The sequence below is a fragment of the Pseudonaja textilis genome, chromosome 13 (genome assembly GCF_049901715.1).
Source record: "Pseudonaja textilis isolate UNSWEBS1 chromosome 13, rPseTex1.2, whole genome shotgun sequence".
NCBI lineage: Eukaryota > Metazoa > Chordata > Lepidosauria > Squamata > Elapidae > Pseudonaja > Pseudonaja textilis.
The window spans coordinates 5,404,463-5,421,418 of NC_142002.1; the positions used below are offsets into that span (position 1 = coordinate 5,404,463).

At 41.3% G+C, this 16,956-nt stretch overlaps 1 protein-coding gene across 2 annotated transcripts in view; it reads left to right on the top strand.

Annotated features, from left to right (window-relative positions):
• The window catches only part of IGDCC3 (immunoglobulin superfamily DCC subclass member 3), a 123,499-nt gene extending 116,826 nt beyond the window's left edge, over window positions 1–6,673 (top strand). The window contains exons 12-14 of one of the 2 annotated variants that reach the window (XM_087941298.1): window positions 825–963; window positions 3,078–3,285; window positions 5,125–6,673. In XM_087941298.1, coding sequence (XP_087797424.1) covers window positions 825–963; window positions 3,078–3,285; window positions 5,125–5,316 — 539 coding nt within the window. In that variant the 3' untranslated portion in view covers window positions 5,317–6,673. The remainder of the gene's footprint in view (window positions 1–824; window positions 964–3,077; window positions 3,286–5,124) is intronic. The other variant, XM_087941297.1, reaches the window with a different exon arrangement.
• The last annotated feature ends 10,283 nt before the right edge of the window (window positions 6,674–16,956 follow it).

Sequence of the window (16,956 nt, forward strand, 5' to 3'; positions counted from 1 at the left end):
AACCAGGAAGTCCAGTTGCCTCTTGATTTAAAAAAAGCACCTTTGGGATAAGTTAGTAACCAGGTTGTTAAGTGAATCTGACTTCCCCATGGACTTGTCAGGAGGTCAAAAAAGGTGATGACTGTCAACTCAAAATATTTCTATGGTTCTTTTTAGAGTTGCCAACAGAAAAGGAGGGGGGAGCAGTGCAGCTGCTTGCAAACCAAAACTGCATTCCATAAATGTTTTCAAAGATAGTTTCTAGGTGAAAAAAGTTTCTGCCACACAAAATTCTAACTGGAGAGCATGATTGATGACTCTGGGCTATGGATGTGTTCCATTGGAGAATATGAATTATGAATTATGATATATTCAGTGGGTGGAGGGAAAAACAGGGTCAAGGGTGACAATGAATGATGTGTCTCAGAGTCGGCTACACGCAGGCAGTGCTGGACATGTTAACTCCCAATAAATCCTTTGAAGTTTTGGAAGTTTGGCTCAAGACTCATGATTTAAATAGGGGTAACTGCTGGAATCCTGACAGCGACATGACCTTGGAACATAGCAATGGTCATAGATACGAATCAGTTGCCAAGCATCTGAATTTTGATCACATGATCGTGGAGATGCTGCAAAGGTCATGGCTGTGAAGTCCCTTTTTTCAGTGGTGTTGTAAGCTTGAATGGTCACGGAATGAACTGCCGTAAGTCAAGGGCTATACCTGTATTCCTCTTACCTATACGAGCGGTGCGAGAGGGTGTTTGTTTTTCCTGTCCTACAATTTGTGTCAGAGGTTCTCAGAAGTGTTCAAGGGGTTTTCCTGTCATCTTTCTCGCCCACCTTAGACCTCAACCCACCATGCAACTGCATGAAGGATGAGTCAACCAACAAGACCTCAGCTACTGGGATCATCATTGGAATCCACATTGGGGTCACCTGCATCATCTTCTGTGTCCTTTTCCTCATGTTTGGCTACAGAGGACGGTAGGGTTCTCCTTCTGCCCAACATTTTCTTCTCAGGTTACGTCAACTGCGCAGTTTAGGCAGACGCCAGAGTCCCATCAACCATGCACATGGAGTTAGTCTTTAGGGCAAGGGTCTTCAAACTTGGCAAGTTTAAGATTTGTGGACTTCAACTCCCAGAATTCCTGAGCTAACATGGCTGGAGGAGGAATTCTGGGAGTTGAAGTCCACAAGTCTTAAAGCTGTCAAGTTTGAAGAGCCCCGCTCTAGGGCTTCTTCACTTGGATGTTGTCTGCATTAGCCAGGAGTACTTCTTCAGAGCTTCCTTTTCAGCCTGGCCTTACAATCTCCAAGACCAGGGTAGAGAAAAATAGATTATTTATATTTATATTTATATTTTTATATATATATATTCTATTTAAGATGCATTAATAATTTAATTTATTCAGCATGAAATGGAGCTTAGTTATGTAGCTGAGGCTTTATATTCTACAATATTGGAGCTGTCGGTGAGTCAACAGTAGGTCAGAGGAAGAGCCTCTGTGGGATAGATATGACAGTTGCTCTTTAAAAATTATAATTTAAATAGAATTGATTTAAAATCAAGCCTTTTTACTAGTGATTTCAATTAAGATTTCAATCAAATTGATTTAAATCATATCCACTCTGTCCAAGACTAAACCAGGAGTCTCTTCCATGCTCATGGTACTATACCATGGAGCCATGGTTACCCAAATAAAGCCTTTTTTTTTTCCCAAACCAGATTCTTGATTTAGCTACCTCGGTGTTTTTCAAACTTGACCACTTGAAGATGTGTAGACTTTAGCTCTCCATGCCAACTGGGGAATTCTGGGAGTTGAAGTCCACACATCTTAAAACAGCCAAGTTTGAAAAATACAAAACTAGCTCAACATTGTCTGCATTGAGGTAGCCAGAGTCTGGGAAGAGAGCTTCCAGAGATCCCAGTGCAATCTTGATGTATTTATCTGGCTATGCCTTAGAATCCTCCATGCTAAATTTCTGCAAGAGTTGAAAATGAACGTTAAGATCTCCATCTTATTAAGATCAGAAATATATGTCTGTAATTGGTTAGGTCTATTGTATATCCAAACTAAGATGGCACATAGAGAACTCTGTTCTCCAATTTGTTCTTAGAACTAAACACTGAGAAGCCCATTGAGTAAGGGGAAGACAGACATGAAATAGGATCTCCCTGAACTTAACCCTCAAAGGAAACAAACAAAGTGTTTAAAAGTTACGATATTTATATAGTTACCTACCAAGCACCTCTAAATTATATTAAAGTAACCAAAATATCTTTGCAATCCCCAAGGCATGTCACAACTTTTGAGCACCCCTAATGTTTGGAACATTAAGGGATGCAGTGGCTTAGTGGATAAGACGATGAGCTTGTCGATCAGAAAGGTCAGCCGTTCAGTGGTTTGAATCCCCAGCATCACATAACGGAGTGAGGTCCTGTCACTTGTCCCAGCTTCTGCCATCCTAACAGCATGTAAAAATGCAAGTAAAAAAATAGGGACTCATTTGGTGGGAAGGTAACAGTGTTCCATGTGCCTTGAGCATTTAGTCATGCCGGCCACATGTCCACGGAGATGTCTTCGGACAGCGCTGGCTCTTTGGCTTTGTAACAGAGATGAGCACCGCCCCCTAGAGCTGGGAACAACTAGCACATATGTGCTAGGGGAGCCTTGACCTTTAATGTTTGGAAAATTGAAAGTTGAAAAATTTGACACACCCTACAACTCTACATATTAACCTTTACAATACCCTGTGTTTCTGTGATGGAAAGTTCTTGTCTGGGGAACAAGACTTTAATGGACTTTAATCCATTTCCTCCAAGAATGTGAGGAAAAATAAGTAAACCCCAACTTTGCTCATGAAAGTGCCTTTTTGGCACTACAGAAAAGTTAAGAGCCATCAAGAGATGATCTCTTCCCCTGATTTATATTGTCCAGTGATGGCTTCCCATGGTCTTAGTTGAGCTTCCTATCTCAATGAATCCAGGACCCCTTGCAAGTGAAGCCTTACCTGATCCCCACAGACCTTCCAACAGTGGAGTCTTCTTTCATGTTTGTGAAAGGGATCCACCATGTTTTTCTCCCTCTCATTTTTAGCAGACTGCTGATGTGCAAAAATGTGCAGGAGCAACTGTCAACCCCGCAGATCTCAAGAGGACCGAGAAACATTCCCGGCCAGGCTCTAAACGGGTCTACTAAAAGGGAAGATCCAGATGTCAATGGGAAACAACTGGATATGAATGAACTGGAGAGGTTGTTCCCAGCTCTGCATTCCCAACCCAGTCCACACACGAAGGGAATCGCAGTAAGAAAAAGCGTTGTGGAACTGGACTGTTGCTCAGCCTCCTTTTTGTTGTACAGTGTAAACAGTGGTGTTGTACGTAGCAGATAGAGAAGGGAAAGTTCTTTTCTGGCTACGTTGAGTCTCTTTCTCCTCCTTGTTGACTGCACACTTGAAACATAGCCAGTTTTTAAAAAATCACTTTAGCTTTGCCTTTTGATCAAGGCTATCCAAGTTCTTATTTTTTATCTAATAGTCTGAAAAGTTTGAGATCCCCGTCCCAAAGCACCAGTAAGGCTACTGTGAGAAGCTGTAACAATTTCATGTTGCCATCATTGTCTATGATCATCGATCTTCAGCTATTTCATTTGCAGAGTCCAAAGCGTCTTTGTTTGGTCCTGGTCTCCTCTATTCCCCGGTCTCTGTATGGGTCAAATATGGGCTATGAGGACATAAGAACGAGGTGATAGCAACACCTTTTCAGCACAAGTAAAGCCAAAGGGAGAAATCCTTCAGAAGGCCAAACAATGAACGATCTTAGTCAGTGGTTCTCAACCTATGGTGGGGTCCGTGAAGGCTTGATGCAGTCTGGTGCTTCAAATCTGAAGTCTTGGTGGTCCATGGCCACGAAAGGTATTTAAAGGGAGGGGTCTGTGGTAAAGAAAAGCTTGAGAACCATTGGTCTAAGTGGAAGGGCAGAACTAAGCACAAAAGAGATTGGGGTGGAAAACAGGCAGAGGAAATATGCAGATGTATTTGATCATTTTGAGGATTTGACTTGAATCTAAGTCTTCATGGGAGAGAAGGACATAGAACGATGGGATTTAAATCAGGGTGAGGGCTGGAGTGGGATGCTACCGGTTCTGCCCAACTCTGTAGAACCGGTAGTTCTGAAGAGCAGCAGACATTGAACCAGTTCTGTGTTTGCTGCTGTTTGGCCCACCTGCCTGCCCGGGCTCTTACCTGTCCTTGATTTCCTGCTTTTTCAACCTCAGCTGCTTTGCACAGTAAAACATAGTCAACGAACCAGTAGTAACACCGGTTGAATCCCACCCCTGGGTGAAGGGTTTGTTTATTTATTTATCTATCAAATGTCTAGGTTACCCAACTTGGGCAAACCAAGGCAAGTCCATCATTGTCCACCCCGCTGCTTTCTAGACCAATTGAAGCTTCTATGTAGGTGGTCCCATATAGAATGCACTGCAGTAGTCAAACCATTACATGACCAAGGCATGAATGACTGGAGTCCCGCTCCCAAATCTAGGAGTGATGAAGCCAGGTGAAGGCTTTCCTGGCCCACAGCTGCCACTGAGGTTGGGTCTGGGATTAAGGGTCACTTAATCCCTTAAGGATAGTCAGCCTTTAATTTGATAAGATGGCAAATCCCAAAGGTGCCCCACTTGGGTGGGAAGTAGCAAGGTGAGAGCTATGGTGCAATCAGTCAAAAATAACACCAGGAAGTAATTTCTGTCATTTGAACGAATTCTTCCTGTTCTAGGATTCGATCCAGGTCGGTCACCGGGACCAAAGTTATTGTCTTCTGAGCTTTTGAACTCGTACTGGAGCCCATCTTCAGGAAACTTCTAACAGTGTGTGTACTGTTCTGTGTGTGGTCTGTGGAGCCACACGCAGAACAACACCACACACTCTGCTAGAGAGAAGATGGGTTTCAGCATGACTTTGAAAGCTCAGAAGACCAAAAACTCTGATCCCAGTGACCGACCCAGATCGGATCCTAGAAGATTCTCCTGGGATACATGGATTTGCCTTCATTCGTCTTCACATTCTCCTTGTATTTTGTAACAAATATCATTGAGCAGGCTTTGAGATTTCCAATAGCAATGTTTTCCCTTGCTTTCTCAGCTGGATCACATTCCAACTCCTTCACCTATTGAAATCCAGATATCTACTCTTCCCCCAGAGGAATTTAGCATCCTTGAGGAAGAGAACAACACCTTGTTTCCAAACGTACCTTCTGGCCCCCACGACCAGCCTCTACTCACCATCAGCCCAGAAGAACCAGCTTTGAAGCAAGCTCTGACCAATGAAGGATAAATTGCCAAGATAGCTCAGACTTCTTACAGGACATCCCAGCCACGATTATGTTTTTTGCGTGTGTGCCTGGTTTGATGTCTCTTAAGATGACACATAAATCTCAGGTCAATGTAAAAGTTCTGATATCTGCATAATCTGTATGCAGCCTTTCTGGAATCTGCTATGAAGTTGATCTTTCTGACCTGCCTCAGGCTTGTAGCCCATATCTACCCATCTGGATCTCCCTCTTCATTCTACAGCTGCCAAGCTAGTGACTTTTCTCAAGCAAAGCTGGCGCACCACTCCGTAACCCTTGACACAACTGTAGGATCGGTAACCCTTGCCCGTCTTGGGGTCCCTTCACTGGCAGCTTTAGAATGACCATTTCTGGATCCACCTTGGCAATCTCGTTGAACTAACCCATGATGAAGGACCTCCCAACTCGGATCCACAACACAGAATGTTCAGTGGAGCCATAGATATTATTTTTTTGTTGTTGTGTCCATTCATAATTCTCAGGATATATGTTGTTGTTGTTTTTTCATGGACGAACTGCTTCAAAGACAAAGTGAGCGTGGCAAAAAAATAATAATAATGGGAAACAAAAAACAAAAAAAATTAAAAACCTGAGGCCTGGAAAAGGGCTCCTGAAAGAAAGAAAAGACTTGGATGAACCCCTCCCCCCACCGAAGTAAATTCAGAACCTACCTCAACCGGAATTGAATGTCTTTTGGGAAGAGGCAAATGTATGTTGTGTCTTCCTTTTTGTCTTCAACGCAAGTAGTGTAGCACTTGGTCAGTACGTGTTTTGGTACTACCTCAGAAGTCACACTCCATGTCCACCATGTTGGTCATTGGTTAATATTTCCTTCCACCACCACCCCCTCTTTAAAGTAACCCTTTGTTGTCATCCTTGTTCCAATGTAAAGCACTTCCAAAATCTTGAAAGCAATGTTCTACCTCAAGACATTTTGTTTTTTAAAATAGAAGTATTGTTCCAGCCAATCTCCTCATCTCTCCCTCCCTTCCAATATCCCAAGAAGACAGAAGAGCATTGTGAACTCATGTCGGATGTGATCACTGAGGACAAGTCCCCCTTAGTGTGATAAGCTTTACTTTTAGGCAAGTTGCTAGTTAACTTGTGTAGAGTTTTACTGTGTCAAGAATTGTTTTATATCGTGTCTTTTTTTTTGTCTAAACAAAGGAAACTCTAATGATTGTTAGGATTGTAGCAAAAGGCCGATCACCTAAAATAACTTCCACTATAAACGGGTTACTATTAAAGAACTGTTAGATGTTCAAGGTACGTTGTTCAAAGCTGGTTTGCCACATGCACATTTATGGGGTGCTTGCTACATCAAGGAAAGTTGTTTTTTTTTTAATAACGGAGGAGCTGAACTTTCATTTTTGCTTTGCACAGAGAAACCCTTGGATTTTCTGCAAAAAAAAAAAAAAAACTGAACTAAGATCATCTTAAACAGTTAGGCTGGGTTGAAACAAAATGGTTACCTTGGATTAGTGTCTGGCTGCTATAGAAGGGCGGCCTACTGGTTAAGATGCTAGGCTTGTCAACTGGAAGATGGGCAGTTCGAGACCCAAGTACCGTATGACGGGTTGAGCTCCGGTTCTTGCCTCAGCTCCTGCCCACTTAGCATTTCAAAAGCATGCAAGTGTGAGTAGGTAAATAGGTACCACTTCGATGGAAAGGTAACATCATCCCATGCCAGCCACAGGGCCATGGAAGTGTCTTTGGACGACGCTGGCTTCCTTGTCTACAAATGGAGATGAGCACCATCGGGAAACCTTTACTTTTAACTTTTACCAGCTATTATGGTTGGCCAATCATAATGTATGGCTTTGGCACATTGTGTGATCATCTCCAACAGTGGTTTATGCAAGACAGCATTGTCAAGCCAGGACTCTCTGTGAAGCCAATACTTCCCGTTCTTCCTTCCAAGTTGTGTGTTTAAAGTTAGTGCTTTGATCAAACCATGATTTGAGGTGCGTCATGGGGCAAGCAATCTCTCCAGATCTCTCTCCAATCTCCGGTCTGAAATCTTTTCATTGGAGATGAAAGGGAACAATCTTGGAATATTGGGCTTATGTTCCACGCTGTTGTTCATTTTCCCCCATGCAAAATATAGAAATCTGTGAAATGTGCATATCCTATTTGGGTACAAAGGTCTTACTAACTTAACTTCTGTAGGGTGCATGTGTGCAAACCAGACACAAGACCAGCCTGTTTAATAAGATGCCTCCAGCTGACTCTCACAGCACTTGAAGCCACCGATGTGGTGTCCACTGTTTATTTCTTCCTGTTTCTTCTGTTAGTTGCTCTCTAGGTTGCTGGTGGCAGCACAGCTGGTAATAGACCACATGTTTAAAGCCTTAGCATGACCTTTCCTAACCTGGTAACTTCCAGGTGTGTCAGGACTTCAGTTCCCAAAATGCCTAGCTAGGTTGCTTGGGAATGCTGGGAGTTGAAGTCCCAACACATTTAGAGAAGGCCAGCTTGGGGAAGTCTACCTTAGAATGTAGCATATTTTCTTTATAGAGTGACCTACCTCAGTTGAAGCAGTCGAAGTAGGCAATGCTATTCGTAAGAAGAACCTCTCTCCATTAGGATTACTGGTGGGAGACTTTCAACATCTACCTATCTACAGTACCTACCTACCTACCCCAACCCGTTGACGTAGGAAAAAGCACTTAACAGCATTTCAGTGAAAATTGAAACGAGACTCTTAATTCAACACCCTTCTTCCTCTCCTAATGAATCCTGACGCTGTATGAATGATGTTCTTCACCTCTAGAATAGCCACTTCATGGTCATGTCCTTCCTTTGTTTAATGTTGAATTCCTATAGCTATTTTTATACGCGGTAATTAAAAGGAAAATGTTTTAAAACTCTGGGTTGAAAAGAGAAACAAAAAGAAGTGTCTGGAATGGAGGAAAGAAGTAATGTCTAAAGAAACAGCCAGCTACAGTATTAAGCCTTCCTTAAAAAAGAAGAAGTGGATCAAAAAAATAAAAAAGAAAGACTCAATTTTTCAGCCTGAAGATAATCCGGTGGCATTCCTGTCACTGTCACTCTCCTCGTTATTGGATATTTTGTTTATTTTATGGTGCGCCTGTCCATTAAAACAGGAGGAAGAAATAAAATGTATCTGGAATTATATCCCTTGTTTCAAGAGGGCCATCCAAACCTTTCTGGCAGCAATGAGAAGACAGGTGACACGGTGACCCCCAAAATGATCCTGAATGAGTGATGACTGGAGAAAACTGGATTTATTTCAAATGTCTGTGGAGATTCTCAACCATCCAGGTCATAGTTGTTCCAGAGGTGCTTTTTCTGAATTTTCTTGTTTTTTTTCTTTCTTTGAAAACATTTTGCTTTTCATCCAAAAAACTTCTGAAGTTAGAATTGAAGAAGCTTCTTGGATGAGAAACGAAACTTTTCCAAAGGAAAAAGAAAAACCAAGAAAGTTCAGCTGCCTGTGGAAAAAGTGATTTATTTCGAATTTACATATAGTGGTAAAAATCAGAAGGTCCCAGATTTTAGGAAACAGTGGGCTTCTTTGGTATTTTAAAAAGAATTCACTCTCTCTTGAGGCAAGCAGGCATAAAAGGACTTCAGTTCTCAGAGTAAGTGGGGCAAAACTAGAATCTGGGGACATTACAAAGGTTTGGTTTTAAGAGGGAGAACAGATGCCTTCAATCCTGCAAGGCTTAAGAGGTACCCCCAAAACGATCCTGAAGTTGGGCTGATTTTTATCCTATGGGGATATTGAACAGAGGAAATGGATGCATAAATGGATGTCTGAAGATTTCAGACACCCAGTTTTCTCCTTAAATGTCTCCAAAAAAGAAGCAACCAAAAAAGTTGAATGTTCAGCCCTTCCAATAATGTCATGACATAATAGGTCTTTCATCCTTAAGTCACAAGGACTAAAAAGAGTTACCTCCACTTAATTTTATGTCTGTCTGTGTCTCCATCTATTGGAGGCACGGATTTGATGGTTCTCCGTTCAGCAGACTTGGAATGCAAGAGATTCAATCTTACTTTTTTACAATCTTACCTATGGAGGATTTCCCACCTTTGCCTTTTTCTATGAATCCCAGATTTGCATAGATATAGATTACAGATACAGATTAACAGGGTTGGAAGGGACCTTGTAGGTCATCTAATCCAACCCCCACCCAAGTGTAGTAATGAGAATGTAGAAAATAGTGGTCAAGTGACAGAGATGGGAATCAAATCCTTACTATGAAGGTCACTTGGTGGAGATGCATTGCACCATCTCTTACTGTTAGTCTGATCTAGGTCCTTGGAGCTGTGTTTGCCAACATAAAAAGGACATAAATCAAGGAGTTGTGGATTCCCCTCCTCAAAAACCAGGATGCAGGATTAAAATAATTAATTTAAAAAATAACCTTGGTCATTGTTCTTCAGAACTGCAATTCCAAGGGTGCCAGTTTGAGAATTTTCTTGCAATAGGAGATTTTATTTCTCTCATTAGCATTCTAACTTTGAAGTCCAGAGAAGTTTTGGATGCTGTTTGCTTGAATTTTAGTGAAATCACAGACTCCAAATCCTAAAATAGGAAGGGGTCATTGTGATCTTCTGATCTTCTCTATGCAGGATTCCCAGCTGAAACATCCCCCAAAGGTAATTGTGTAGCTTTGTGCTTACACACAACCAAGGAAGGGAACCCACCATCTCTAAGGTCACTGGGTTATCTTCTGAACTGCTGTGATCGGAACATTTAGGAAACTTATTTCTGAAAACGTCCAATCAAAATCTGCCTTCCTGTAACTTTAATCAATTGTTTTGTCTCCTGTCCTTTGGAAGAAGAGAGATCAGGTTTTGTGTAGCATCCCTTCAGGTACTTCACAAACGATATTTTTATGCCTTCTTGGTTTTTGTCCCCACCTAAGGTTAATAGCAGTGGCACTGGCAGTTAGATTTATTTATATACCACCCCACAATGCTTTGTTAGCATTCTGGGTGGTTTACAATGTCATCCTCTTGACCCCAACAACCTGGGTCTTCATTTTACTGACCTTGGAAGTCAATCTTGAGCCGAACAGGATCAACTCCTGGCAGTGGGCAGAGTTTGCCTGCAATACCTCATTCTAACCACTGCACCACCATAGCTCTCTTCGGTGTTCAATCAGTTAAATTGAAGTCCAAGATGTGTGGATTTCAACTCCCAGGAATCCCCAACTGGCAGTCTGGGAGTCTGTCCACTCATCTCCAATTTGCTGAGGTTGAGAAACACTGTATTAATTGGTCTGAATGTCTTCAGATGCTCTTCAAAAGATTGAGTTTTTAGCCTCTCGATCTCATGGGTTGCTTCCAGTATCTGATTCAAAAGCACAGATCCCAATGGAACAATTCTCTGTTATTTGAGAACAGCATGCGACCTACAAACACGTTCATCTTTGTGGCTACACCCCCCACACACACACACTCTCAATTCACATTCTGCTTGGGGTCAACTCTGGTTCCAGTATCCCCATTCCCACTCCTCTCCTCCTGTTTGACAGCCCCGATTGGCAATTAGTGGCATCTCTAGAAGTTTTCACAAGAACATTTAGTTCTCCCTCTTAAAAGTAGAAACCTAGCCTTGGAGATTGAACTCACATGGTCAATAACTAGAAATGGCTAAGTTTACGTTGTGTAGCTGCGAAACAAAAAGGAAAGAAACAAAACAGGCATTTAGCCCCATTGTACTTCTCTCTCTCTCTCTCTCCTTCTCTCTCTCTCTCTTAAGAAGCTTCTTTGGAATGGCAAGCTCATTCTGCCATGGGGTGTTTGAGCGTCATCATCATAAAACAATGTGAAAATTTGGGTATCAAAGAAATGTGGCCAAAGCAAAGCCACATCTTTAGATTAGCTTCAGCTCCAAGTCTCCAGGGCTGTATGAACCTGCTTTTAATTTAATATCATGTCCTGTTACTGTAAGCAAAATATTTGTCACTGATTCCTTTAATTAAAAGGAAAAAATATTGTGCCATTTGATTAATGAGATTATAATAGCGCATCATGGAGAAATTGTGTTCTTCCTCCCTCCCTTCATTTCCTTCTTCCTTCCCTTCGTTTCCTGCCTCCCTTATTTCTTTCCTTTCCTTCTTTCCTTCCTTCCTTCCCTTCCCTTTCCTTTCCCTTCTGTATAGATTTCTGTTGATATGAGACAACTGACACGAACCTCTAAGATTATTATAAGTATTATTACAAGTGTTATATTTTTATTCAGTGTTTTTAGATGATTAGTTTCTCCTTGATTGGTTGGGGTGGGTGGGAGGAGTCTCTTTATGTTTTGAAAAAAAATTTTAGCCATAGAGATTCCTAGCAGACCAATTCTCAAAATAGACTTCCTCTTTTTTTCTGAATGTATCCTTGATCTTGACCCAAGGAAGTACGTATTTCTTTTTGGTCTTTTTGGAGATGTAAATTCTGCTGCCAATTCCACTTATACTCCCAAGGTCAGGGAAGCAAGAACAAAATTAGAACATTCAACAGTCGACGTTCTTAATGCAACATGCCTACCTGTGTTTTAGAAAGAAAGGGAACAAAATTCTGCAAAGGAAACGGCAAGACTTCATTAGAGACCAGGCAAGACTGTGGGGTGGCATCGAATGTAACCACACTGGTGCTTTATTAGAAGAAAGAATGCAGAGAAGGCTTATTTGTGGTGCTGATAGTCACCTTTCAAACCTTACTTTAAACTGGTTAGGTCCACTTTTCTCCTCCGTATCATACTATTATGAGATGTTATGAGAAAAATATTTGATGCTTTAGAATAGGGGTCTTCAAACTTGACACCTTTTAAGACTTGTGGACTTCAACTCCTAGAAGTCCTCCAGTCATATTAGCTCAGGAATTTTGGGAGTTGAAGTCCACAAGTCTTAAACTTGTCAAGTTTGAAGACTCTTGCTTTAGAAGGTATCATATCATCGGGGTAACACGATAGCAGTGTTCCCATTTTTGAGGGGCTGCCACAAAAAATGGGAGTCAACCTATCCTCCAAGGCACCAGCAAGCAAGACAAGAAACAGTGGATGGAAACTTAAAAGGAGAGATCCAACCTAGAACTAAGAAATTTTCTGACAGTGAGAGCAATTAACCAGTGGAACAATTTGCTTCCAGAAGTTATGGATGCTCCATCACTGGAGATTTTCAAGAAGAGACCGGACAGCCATTTGTCTGCTACATTAAAGGCTTTCCTGCTTGAGCAGAGGGCTGGACTAGAAGATCTCCAACTCTGTTACTCTGTTAATTACAAGTAGTCCTTGACTTACGAACAATTCATTTAGTGACTGTTCAACGGCTTTGAAAAAAAAGTTTTCATAACTACAAAGAGTCACTAAATGAACTCGTTGAAGGGATACCTATATTCTAAGTGTAAAGCACAAAACCTTGAAGAAAAACAAAGCCCAAGACGGTGATTTTAGGGAGCCAAAATATCTAGAGCCAGCCCTGATATTTGGTTCGTGACTGGGCATGTTGTAGCAAGCTTAAGATGTGTGGACTTCAATTCCCAGAATGACCCAGCCATCCACACATCTTAAAATAGCCCAGGTTGAGAAACATTAAGGTGGAGTTAGAGAGGAGGAATATGAAGGATATGCTATTTGCGGGGAGAAGGTGGGACTTTGGACAAATGTCCTGGATGTAAGGCTTATTGAATCCACTTGGTAGTAGCACCTAGGAAACGTCGGCTGGTTTCAAAAATAGTGACCTGGTTAGTTTTCGGATGGGAGACCACCAGGAAATTCTTGGGTTGCATGGCATCCTGCTGAGTGCCACCAAAATCCCTTTATCTAAGAAGATTGAGCAAAGAAGTAGCTATGTCAACTAAGCCAAGCTAGTTGGTGAACCTTCCATTCCTAAAATTTTGACTGTTAACCTTTCCATACACCTTAACATGAGTTTGAGTCTTCTTTGGAGTATTTGAGTCTTCTTATTTGAGTCTTCTTTGGAATAATGCTGACCTCCAGGCACTTCCGCCCACCCTGTTTATTTTCTATTTTCCTTTTCTTACTCTTTGAAATCTCACTGACCTTATGATTGTTAGTTCTGTGCTTACCAACGAACAAAAGAGAGGAAATTCTAGATTTCTTTTTATCTTTTTTATCTTTGATAGGATGTTCTGTTTAGAATTTTAGCTCATGGTTATTCATACCAAGAACCAAAAAAAACAAAAAATAAAAGCTAGAATAAACTAGATCTGCTTCTTTGTGTCTTTCTTTCTTTGGTGCGTGTTCAGCATGTCTGTTTGACATTAATGATACCACTGGAAAATAGATGCCCTATCTAAATGCTCTATCCTCACTTTTAGACAGATTTAGAAGACAAATTTAATAGGCTGCACCAATGCATCTTTTAGGTGTTAGATTGAGTTACATGAACACAGTGTAAATCTGGTACAACAGCTATCAAATCTTTAGCCCTTTGCTCTTCCCCATTTAACTTCTGAGTTCTGAAAATTTCAGAAAGTACGGTGCGCTTAAGAACATCATTGAGATGTTGAGACTCTGGAAAGATTGCACAGAAAAGCAACAAAAACGATTAGGGGGCTGGAGACTAAAACATATGAAGAACGGTTGCAGGAATTGGATATGGCTAGCCTAGAGAATGAAGGATTAGGGACATCGTGATAGGAGTCTTCCAATATTTGAGGGGCTGCTACAAAGACGAGGGGTTCAACCTATTTTCCAAAGCACCAAAAGGTAAGAAACAATGGATGGAAACTAGACAATAACAGAATGATATAGGGTCTTTTGCTGGAGCTGGAGGTTGGACTAGATGACTTCTAAGATCCCTTCCAACTCTTATTCTATGTCTTATGAAATACACTGCAGCTAAGTGTTCTGCTCTCAACAGATTAGAAGGCATTGGCACAGGGCAATTGGTAGCAACATCATTCCAATTATTTAGTCTGGACTTAGGGTGTTGTGTGTATCCAGACACCATACTTGCAAGCTATAATTGATACTTTAGTGCCAGCCAACATGGCTTGTTTAACAAGCCACAATTAAAACAAAACTAACCCCACCACTCAGGCCATGGCTGAACAAAGCTTTTAACATCTGGTAGAATTTAAGGGTATGTGGAACAATAGTTAAGAGCAGAAACATGATTTCTCCATCTCTGCTTTCAGTTTTCCCCTTTGGGTCCTAAGTGCCTGCTATTCTTTTTCTGGAAAAGTTAGCAACTAAACAACTCCAAGGGAGCCTCCAATATGGTTAGTTGCAATTTTCAGCCTGCATCCCTTCTGAAGTTATGGGCGCTCCATCACTGGAGGTTTTCAAGAAGAGACTGGACAGTCATTTGTCTGGAATCGTATACGGTTTCCTGTTCGAGCAGGGGGTTGGACTAGAAGAGCTCCAAGGTCCCTTCCAGCTCTGTTGTTCTGTAACTCCAAAGTCGCAGAGCACACGGTTTCAGGGTACCATTCAGAGCAAGGAGAAAACTCTCTTCTTGTTTGCAAAACTGCAGGGGGAAACTAACAATTACCCCGAAGTCTCTGCCAGGGAGAATCTGCTGTTGAGCTACAGAGAAAGACTCTGTGAAGCAATCTCAATTCATGGGTAGAAAAAAAACCTTCCAGGAACGCTTGACTGAGCAGCCAAATAACAACGGTGCCCTGTTTATTGGACTATAAATATAAAGATACAGTCATTTAATTAATCAATTCCTAAACGTAGCCACTGGGAGTGACAGTTTCCAATATCCAGTTGAAAATAACATCTATTTTTCACAGGCTTTGCTTTCCCTCTGGCTTCTTTTAGCTTTGTGAAGGGTTTCTTTTTCTTTCTTTTAAGCCTCGGGATTATTCTTGGGAAATGGGTAATTTCGGCCTAATTTTTTTTTTTTTTTTATTCACCCTTGAGGTTCATTTGTATTGGTGGCCCACCTGACCCCCATAAATCACAATGGGACATGTCATCACCAAAAATAATGTTTTCCAGAATCTCCCCTTAACATCACAAAACACATCAAAAGGCTACTAGGGGATTACAGATTTTTAATGCCGGGGTGGGGTTTCTCTAATAGAGCAAGGAAGAAGCTATGGAAATCTAGCTGCTACAATTGTGGTTTAATAGTGCCTCAGTTATATTTCCCTCCCTTCTTCTTGGTTCAGGGAAGGAACAGCTGCATTAACAGAGGGATAGAATCTAGATCACGTGAAGTGCTAATACCCCATTACTACGTTATAATTTTATTATAGTACACTTTAATAATTTATTTGATTCTTTTTATTAGTTTTATTGTTTTAAATGTGGTTTTATATTCTGTAAGCTGCCTTGAGTTGCCACGGGCGAGTAAGTGGCAATATAGATTCAATAAAGAAAGAAATAAAATAAATAATGCCTTGGTAAGACCACACTTGGAATACTGCATCCACTTTTGTAAAAAAGATATTGAGACTGTAGAAAGAGTTCAGAGAAAAGCAACAAAGATGATGAGGGGACTAGAGGCTAAAACATGTAAAGAACGGTTGCTGGAACTGGGTATGTCTAGTCTGATGAAAAGAAGGACTAGGGGAGACATGATAGCAGCGTTCCAATATCCACAAAGAAGAGGGAGCCAAGCTATTCTCCAAAGGAAGGCAGGACAAGAATCAATGGATGGAAATGAATCAAGAAGATTCTATTCCACTCCATTCCATTGGAAGGAACCTTGGAGATCTTCTAGTCCACCCCCCTGCTCAATCAGGAAACCTATACCTTTTCAGACAAGTGGCTGTGCAACCTCTTCTTAAAAACCTTCAGTGTTGGAGTACGAACAACTTTTGGAGGCAAGTGGTTCCACTGATTAATTGTTCTGTCAGGAAATTGCTCCTTAGCTCCAGGTTGCTTCCCTCTTTGATTGGTTTCCACCCATTGCTTCTTATCCTACCTTCTGGTGCTTTGGAGAATAGGTTAAGTTTTCTTCCAACTCTGTTAATCTGCAAACTTCTTTGTGGCAGCCCCTCAAATATCGGAACACTGCTATCATGTCAACCTACTCCGTTTTTTCATTAAATTAGACATACTCAATTCCTGTAACCGTTCTTCATATTTTAGCTTCCAGGCCCCTAATCATCTTTGTTGCTCTCCTTTGCATTCTTTCTAGAATTCCAACACCTTTTTTATATAGTGACGACCAAAGCCGGATGTAGTTATTTCAAGTGTAGCATTATAAACCGGTACATTTTGCACTTAATGATAAGGCTAAGCCAAACACCATGGTGCTGCCTTTGCATTATTTTATTAGTCATTTATTTAGTTTAGCTTTCCAAGCACGTATGAGAAAAAAAGTATGAACATAACATATAAGTATAAATGGGTGTAAATATATACATAATAAACGAGTACGAATAAATGGGAACAGTAGGACAGGGACGGTAGGTACGCTGGTGCGCTTATGCACGCCCCCTTACATTATGTGTGAAGCTAACAGCTTCGTGCACTCAACAAGCCATGTTTAAAATAAACTGATTTAATGCACTGCATCGGCTCAAACCTGAACCAGGATGCAAGTCCCCTGCCACGTGGAAACAAAACAGGGCAAAAGCAAAGCTTCACCCGCTGCTACTGAGCATGCTCGGAATCAATGCGCCTTCCCCAACCGTTGCGCTTTAGCTTCTGATAACTGCGCATGTCCGAGACTGCC